Below are 9,361 nucleotides of genomic sequence, written 5' to 3'. Positions count from 1 at the left end.
ACAGAACCTTCCTTCTCAAGTCACCTGTTTTTGTTTATCTTTCTTTTTATCATGTGTTTTCTTCTGTAGAAGCCAAACAGTAACTAATTAATTATATCCATAAAACATAACACATAAAACATATTTATGTATATGTATTTCTTGATCATACTGTTAATGCCTTCCTTAGTTTCTCTTATCCATAGATTTTTCTAATTCTCATTTACCTTTTATGTGACTGATCCTTAAAATAAATTAATATTGAATACATGTGACCAGGGAAACACTTCCTTGTGACTTGCACTTCAATCCGTTTTAGCAGAATCTTAAAAAAGCTCATTTAGTCTGGTGCTTCAGACTAAATTCTGTGATGGATGGGTGTTGCTGACAGTTCCTCTGACTTAATTTTTGCTGATGGAGTAGACTTAACCCATCACTGTCTTCTTATGGTTTGAGATGGAATTTCTCTTTACTACCTTTTGCTTCTTTTTGGACTAAAAATTTTATGAGGCCTGATGTTGATCTGGACATAGTCAGGGAAACTGAGCATAATCTCATACTAATTTTCAGATTATATTCTACATTTGTGCCAAATTTTCATATGCCATAAATATTTTGTCAGGTGGATCTATGGTTTATGAAAATGGGCCAAAGAGCAACATGGATCCGATTCCAATGTCAGAACAGCCTAGTGAAGCTTCATAATGTCAGGACAAAGAAACAGGTAAGAAACCAAAGCACCAGAAAACACATGTATTAAAACCACATGGGGAGGGGTGCCTGGGTGGCTCAGTCGGTTAAGCATTTTCCGCTCAGGTCATGAACCCGGGCAGGGTGCTGGGATTGAGCCCCACATTGGGCTTCCTGCTCAGCAGGGAGCCTGCTTCTACATGTCCCGCTCCCCCTGCTTGTGCTCTCTCTCTCTTTCCTTCTCCATCTCTCTGTCAAATAAATAAATAAATCTTTTTTTAAAAAGTACATGAGGAAGGACTTCCAGGTTTAATGCTAACACCATGAGGACCTGAGAAAGTTCCCCTCATGGATCTGGCAAGGGAACAAGCAGGGTCACCACTGTGAAATAAGCCAAGAGCCTTCTCAATAACAAAGACCCACCTACCCTCCAGAGGAAAGGACTTCACCAGAGCACAGGTCTCAAACTTAGTCTGGGCTCCTGTGGTCTTCCTGTCTCACCTAAGGAATTAAAAAATAGTAATAATAACATAATCAACAGGGGCCAGGCCTTCATGGGAATGGATAGGAGCAGGGAGCAGAAGGGGCAAGCAATTCTACTGAAGAAATGTTTGTGAATGTCACGGACCAAAGACACATGAACAGCTGTAATAAGAAATTTTAATAACATTGAGAGAACTTTGGAGAGCTCAAAATCTCACCCAATCATCTGATTAAAGAATAATGGTTTTATTCACTAGAAGTACTTTTGAATACCTAGGATAAAGGTTGTAATGAATAAGTGACTGAATAAGAAGGAGATCATCTTAAAAATGAATTTCCAGAAAAATTAAAAATCAGTTGAGATTCTTTAAATTTTGAAGAGTGAAGAAAGTTATCAGAGCTTCTTGTCTTACAAATATCGTTTGGCATCACTCTTCCAGGATTTGGAGAATTTTGCTTGACATTTTGAACTCAGGGGATATTTTAAACTCATAATCCAGAAAGGACCTTTGCTTCTTTGGCCACATGTACAAGATTGGTGCTGTCTACTCACTGCGTTCTTCCTTTAATGTTTGTTTCTACTCGTCAAGTGGTACTTAGTATAATTTTATGACATTTATATTATTTTAATTAGCAGTTTTCCATTAAAAAATGGACAAAGGTCAGCTTCTTACTTGGAATTTTGGAGGTTATATGTTACAAAGAAATTGATATTTTTGTGTAAAGACACACCTGTCTAGACATAAGTTACAGTTTAAAAAATCAGTAAACTGGACTAAAGTTAAAGTCAAGAATAATATACAATAGATCTGTTCTTTGGGAGATGGGTGAATCCTCATATCCAAATCCAATCTCAATAGCACTATTAAAAATGAACTGTTGGCCACTACTCCAGTACTCCTGAGAGTGTTGATATGGATTGTGACTTGTATTTGTCTATTCACCAACTTATTCAGAAACAACCTTGGATATATTTGGATACACCTGTAATAAATTCAGTTATTATATAAGGCCCTGAATTTATATTAAAGTCTATCTAAAATGTGCCATCCTGCTTATGGACCACTGGAGTTGCCACATTTTCTCCCCATTTCCCAAGCATTGGTGCCCTCTCTCCCTCTCCCTCTCTCTGTCTCTGTTTTTCTAGAACAGTCAACATTAGCTTCCAAAGATTACAACAAATACCCCCGACTCTTGCAGACACAAACCCAAATATTGTATGTTTCTTACTGTTCCTCGTTCAGGTCACTGGGTAAACACTTGCAATCTGGAACCTCATAGCCTTGTGTACTAGGGCATTTTCTAGAATTGATTCCAGGTTTTATGTTCCTTTGTCTTCATTTTTTCTGAAGGGAGACAGAGGATGACAGCCATGCAGGAAGAACCACTGCTTAATGACCCAAGTCAAGATTCTAGGGTGAATTTTTCAGGAAGTTAAAGTTGGGAACATCTGTTGCATCACAGAGAATCTGGAGAGATTATCTAGGTCACTGGTGAAGGGTTTGAGATAAACTTAAGGTAAATACAAAACTATTAAAAGCTAAAAAGAGACAATTATTAGCTCTAGGTGAAAACCAAAGTTCTGTAGGAGAGAAGCATGATCATTTTTACCATTTGATTCAGCTGAGAAGAGTGTTGGCAAAGTCATAAATATATAAACACCAAATATTGAAATAATCAAACTTTAATACAAATATTTTGGAAGGATGGGCACATGAGAAATGTATGCATGTGTGGTGAGTTCGTGGAGAAGAAAGCATCTGCATCAAAATACAATGTCTAAAATTGAAAAAAATCTAGTAATGATATAAGCATGCTATTCAGAAAAGTAGAGAGAAATAAAGTAATCAGAGGAAGTGAAATTTGTTGTCTCAATGGGGGGGGAAATGGGAAGGGCAGGAAACTTTTTTTTTTTTTTTTGCAAAAACCCCTCATACAGCACTTTGATTTTGAACTCCACGTACTTAGAAAATGCACTGAATGTTGCAGTGCTATAGAAGTTATAAAGCGTCAGTGGTTTGAATTTTTTCTGCATTTAACTCGTTATGTTAATATTATTCTAGCGGACTTTTTTTCTAATAATCTTTGATGGCAGGTAAAACTAATGATGGTGAAATACTGCACTTTATTCATTCAAACAACAGAATTCAGTATGTCAGGTACATTGCATGCCCTACAAAACCAGACAATCTGAAATTACACATAAAACTGGAAAAAATGTTCTAAACAGGGTGATTATATAACTCATCATTCAAACAGGGACAATAGGCAATAAATGGGAATTATTGCAGACATTTATCACACATATCCCCAGATTCGGTGTTTTATTATGATACCTTACAACACAGTTAGTGCTTTGAATCTGAAATACTATGTAAACCAACCTTGAAGATTTTGTAAAATTCCCTTAAAGCATTGCAGTGAATTCTAGAAGCCACAGTTCCACACATGGGTCACTAGCAATAGAAAAGTTAAAAAAAAATACTTGTTTTTATGTTTCAGATAAATGTATAAGAGCCTAGAGACTTGACTTAGAATAATTCCAGTGAAAAGACCAGTAGAAAAGTATACTAATTTATGCAAAAGCCTGAATGTGAAGGTCAATACTTTCTAGGTACTATGTTCTAGTAGTGGCCAAACTAATGATGATACTTGTGTTATAGGTTTGCACCACTTTATATTTTTCAAAGATATTTTTCCACTATTGTGGAAAGAAGCTAAACACTTTACTCACAATTTAGCACCTCCAACTGAACTTTATAAACATTGAGTTCTACAATACCTCCAATCTTGCTGAAATCTCATACAAGCAGTACGGAATACAGCACATTATTATAAATCAAGGAGAAGCACTTTCATTACAGCAATTTCTAATTACAATGTGGACTCTACCAATTTGGTAAATTACGGTAATGCAGCTGTAGATGTGATTTAAGATAGTTCTATATAAACCAACATAACTTGAGTATTTACAATGAAAGTAAACCTAGTGAAGTTATTTTTATCTTCCTTTGTCTTGTAAATTGATAACCAATGTATTTTAAATTTATATGTATAATATTTTAGTAATAAATTGATTCACTTAAAAATCCTAAAAATTTAATATTGACCAACTAAAGAATATAGCCTCATCTACTGCCTTGCATCCACAAGCATAATTACAAGCTAATGAAATTTCAATTCTATTTTCTCAGTATGCATAAAGGCCCTTAAATAATGTCTCAAGGTCTCTCTGATGATAATACAATCAACACCTAGTCATCGTAGGTTAATGGCATGTATTCTTTCCCCAACAAAACTGTATACTCTATAATGACATTTAACAAACTTACCTAACTTGTCATCACACAGCAATTCCCTTTCATTGGTTACTTTAATGGAAATATTCAAATTTACATTTATGGCTTTCAAAGGAAACATAGATTTTTATGTAATATATTATATATCATCATAAATTATATATGTAAAAAAGAATCCTAGGAAGCATCTTGCTCCCTAAGTAGCACCTTTCAAAAAAGATTTAAAACATAATTTAATTCAATTCTGACATTTTATTCTGTGGAACTGTTTTGATCCGTTTCCTTAATAACAATAGAATAGTAGGTGTAACAGATTAGGGGGAAATATATATATATGTACATATATATGTGTGTGTATGACACACATACACACACAATATACTATATATACCATATAGTATCTATATAGTAGGTATAGTTTTATACATATACATATTATATATATATATATATATGGTAGAGTTATGGAACTCTAGCAAATTAGGAATGATATTAAACAGACAATAATGAAAGTGCTTTGTTAATAAGTAAAGATGTCCAGGGAAAGGAAATTAGTGAGTAGAATTTCATCAGCATGAACAGCTGAGAGTGTAACAGGACCAGTGGCAGTGGGTGGGATGGGGGGGACAGAGAAATTCCAGCAGGACTTAGAAGGGTTCCAAATGCCTGAAAAATCCTGAGCTCTGCAGAGGAAGAATACACGAAGAAGAGGGACAGAGGATATAGTTCTCATAAATATTCTGAGTGACAGATTAAAGAAAAAGCAAAACATTCATGGAGAAAGAGACTGGTTTTAAATGGTCTGCAGGCTCTGCTGCAGAATTCTTCCATGAGTGAAACCTCCAGGACAATGGCATCTGGTTGTATTGTGCACCCCGCCCCCAAACACATCATCTCCTCTGTTCAAGTGGAATTTCCATTTCCCCATATTGCATTGGTAGAAATGCTTTCCTTCTCACCCATATTAGTCATTGAGAATTTGGAAATACCTCACGAGAAGTGGACATTTTTACTTTTTCCTTTCTGAAGCAGGGAGGGGCACTCATAATTTCTGTGATTCACAGAATCACTACACATTGGGCGCGCATAGTAGTTAAAGCTATTGTCGTAAAATAGCCACTGACTCCCCTAAAACTGTAAATTCCAGCTTCAAATCTTCCTAGATAACATGAGAATTTGGTTTGGTTCACTTAAAATTATAAAAATCTACAACTTTGATACTTACATGCAATTTTTGTGGTGAATGTTAGAGATGAGTAATAAATATTTGAGACATGAATGATCGCTATCTTTGGTAATGACCACTGTGGTTTCAGGGTGATCATGACCGTTATTTAGCTTCAGGACTACTTTTCTTCATTTGACCCCGTCTAGAATTTGAACAATGACAGGATGGCCACTAATCGCTCTGTACTGATATCGCTAGGGTTGTCTTTGGCCAAACTGTGAAGCAAGACAAGGTTATTTCTGTATCTTCCCATTCTTTGTTCCCTGTTCCTTCTTCCCTATAGCGCCCCAGTGTTCCTCCCCCTCATGTTTCTACCACAACCCAAACCACACTTCCAACTACCATTCTTTTTCTTATATTCAGATTTCCCATAATTATTTTTTAAAAAAACACTAATAATGCCTAGATGTCTGACTCTTTTGAAACGATTTACATATTTGAAATAATTCTCAGAAGTAGAAAAATTCAGTATCAAAAACTTAAGTTATTATTGGACCATCTACTACACTTGCTCAAAAAGCTAAGCCAGGGAGAGTGGCAAGAATTCCATGTGGAATCAGGGATTACTTTATTTGATAACAGAGAGTGAAGAGATTTCCCTGTCACATTTGTCTTCCTCTTGGCCATTCATTTATTCTGCTGCCAACTACTCTGCTGGACTATGCTGATAGAGCAGATTTTAAAGTGGGGAGAGAGAAAGCTAACCCAGATCCATCCACATATTCTCTTTTTAGTTGGTTAATAAGAGATGTTTGGGAATGGCATTGCAGTGCACATTTGTTGGTCACCAGCGCAGCTTCCAGGCCCCATTTCCCTCCTCTAATGATACCCTGAATTTCCTGGTAATGTGCTTTGGCCTCAGTCCTGGTTCTAGAGGTCAACCCTTAATTGACTTAAGCCATTTCATCCTTTCTAGCCATAATGCCTGTTTAATGATGGACAAATAACCAAATTTGTTTGCTTTATCAGAGAAGTAAACTCTCTACCAGGCAGAAACAAGGATTATGAATTGCCAAGAGTTGTTGGAAACACAAGGGAAACACATGAATAAGAGTTAGGCTAACACCAATAAAGTGGATCCAACTCCATGAAAGGAGGCCCAGAAACGGGTTTATGCCCAAACTTAATTCTAGACATGACATTTAAACCTTGGTAAATAACCCTTGCCTGAAGCTTGATCTCTCCCCTGGATTCTTCCATTACATGACTCAGTAAGTTTCCCTTTATGTAGAGTCAGGTTTTCTGAAACACTTCTGTTAAGAATGCTCTCCAGGTTATAAAGTATTTTTCCTATCAAATTAAATATATTCAACCAACTGGTATCCAGGGTAGGCACTGAGTAGTGGGAAAAAATTATGTAAAGATCCACATACATAACAGTCATCATAAATTTGCTCAGATCAAGGAAAAAGCTTAGATTCTGGTCTTTGGCCTGTGAGAGAAGGCTGGGTAGTTGACATAAATATCCTCTCTTGCACCATCCGATGATTGATTGGTAGAGTCGGGATTTCTGTAGTTGTTGGCTGCCTAGAAAGACAGACAGAATGTCAATGATTCACTGCATTTCAGCAGCCAATAAAGATACTCAAAACAGATCTCTCCTTAAATCAACCACAATATAAGTCAAATTTCTATTATAATTAATTTCATAAAACATTCCCTTCTTTGTACTCAACTTATATGAGAAATCCCATTTTTTACTTTCAGGGCTCAGAATAAGATGCAACAGGAGACTACTCTAGATTATCACTTTTTATATTAGATTATGAAACAGTCTTAGAACTCTCTCCCAATGTCCCAGGCTGTTTTGGTAGGAACCATTAGTCTCATTTTTACATGGAAGTTTAGTATAGTATTTCCCATAGTGGCACGGTGCTTAATAATTTCAGTTGAATGAATGCTTTAATAAACAATACTTTTAAAGTACACAGTGTCATGTCTTGACAATAAGCAACTAAACACAATAAAAGAAATTAACAAAATAAACTGGCATTACTTTCAAGAAGATGTCATATAACCTTCTCTACCCTAATCAAGTCACTTTGGCCACCTATACATGTATGTGGCAGAAAATATGTAGGCATGGGTGAGGGAGAGAGAAATCGAGAGGAAAAAAAGAAGAGAGAAAGGTCTTTGGTGAGTAATTTGGAAACTGAGTGGTTTTGGTGGTTGCAAGGAAAAAGCAAAAAGAAAGTTGCAGTTCCACTGGTAATTCCAGAGCCTGTTGAAAACCCCAAAACAATCAAGTAGGTCAGCCTCTTTCTCTTTCCCAGTCCAACTCACTATCTTTCTAATCATCATTAAAAATATCATTATTCTACAAAAGTTTGAACAAGTTGAATACTTAATATAGGAAGTTGCAAAGTTCCTTCCCTTCCCTGACATTCACAGCAATAAATGTGGCTATAGAGTGGCTTGAGTTGACAACAGCTAAGGACAAAGAAGGGACCCCAAAATTGTGTATAACAGCAATGTTTTATCACTTGCTGGAGCGGCAGATGAAACAAGGCAAAACTTCTGTAGTCTTTCCAGTTACTGTCAAAAAGCCAGCCACGTATTACTCAGAAAAAAAAAAAATTTGGTGTGTAAAGGGTAACTAATAGAAGAAAAAAAATTAAACTGATAAATAAATAGATAACAGAAATCCAAAGCACACATATTAGATTGTCAGAAAATTTTTATTACTTGATGTTTTGGTCATGTAGAATTCAATTGCAAATAATTAAATTGAAGGGAAATGATGTAATTTTAGATAACACTTGGGGAAATGTTTTGCTGTAATATTTTGTAAACAGGGGCACTTGGGTGGCTCAGTTGAGCATCTGACTCTTGGTTTCAGCTCAGGTCGTGAGATGGAGCCCTGCATTGGGCTCCATGCTCAACAGGGAATCTACTTGAAGATTCTTTCCCTCTACCTATCCCTTTCCCCCACTCCCTCTTTATTTTAGAGAGTCTCTCTCTAAAATAAATAAATCTTTTTAAAAAATTTTGTAAACAGAATCATATATGTTAAAGAGAAAATCTGACCAACAGTGGAGACAATGAACATGAAGTAAGACAAACTATTTCAAAGGGCATCAATAATAAGAGAACAGGTCAGAGAACAGGTGTTTCCTCAAATAGCTGATCCACTACATGGCCAGGTAATTGAAAGGAGAACAATAAGGTTGTCGACTGCAAAATGGACCCACTTTACAGGATATTACAATGCACAAAAGGTGGAAAATGACAGCTCTGAGAAAACTTACCTTATTCTGTGCATCCCAGGGTTGTTTAAATAGTTTTTTCTGTCTCCTTCTCCTAAGAATACATATTCAATAGAGGCATTAAGATCTTACACTTCAGCACTAGTATTATTGCATATAGTATTATACCCTACTTGTACCGCAGCCTACATGCCCTAACTATGTTGAAATTGCTTCATACATACCTACTCAAAATTCCCTTGACCTAATTCTTTTCCACAGATGGTGAAGGCATCTAAATGGATATCCAGCCAGTGTATATTAGTAATTAATCTCAGCGAGCTTACTAAAGAATGGTTCATAGTAGGTTATTGCATAAATGGCTTACTGCCTTCTCCAAATAATTTCAAGCTTAGAGATTTCCCACAATTAAAAACTTCCTTCTCAATGCCAACAGTGTAACATGTTGGATGACAGTGATAATAGAGTTAAGCTTT

At 36.0% G+C, this 9,361-nt stretch overlaps 1 protein-coding gene across 1 annotated transcript in view; it reads right to left on the bottom strand.

The window, feature by feature from the left end:
* Positions 1–2,507: 2,507 nt before the first annotated feature.
* CD226 (CD226 molecule) overlaps positions 2,508–9,361 on the bottom strand; it is an 80,231-nt gene continuing 73,377 nt past the window's right edge. The window contains exons 6-7 of the mRNA XM_034996349.1: positions 8,928–8,979; positions 2,508–7,206 (exon numbers count right to left, since the gene is read on the bottom strand). Coding sequence (XP_034852240.1) covers positions 7,093–7,206; positions 8,928–8,979 — 166 coding nt within the window. The 3' untranslated portion in view covers positions 2,508–7,092. The remainder of the gene's footprint in view (positions 7,207–8,927; positions 8,980–9,361) is intronic.

Source organism: Mirounga leonina, unplaced genomic scaffold (genome assembly GCF_011800145.1).
Source record: "Mirounga leonina isolate KUSES-001 unplaced genomic scaffold, KU_Mleo_1.0 Mir_93, whole genome shotgun sequence".
In the NCBI taxonomy this organism is placed as follows: Eukaryota; Metazoa; Chordata; class Mammalia; order Carnivora; family Phocidae; genus Mirounga; species Mirounga leonina.
The sequence above is the reverse complement of the archived record's forward strand: the minus strand, read 5'-3'. Positions and strand labels throughout refer to the sequence as shown.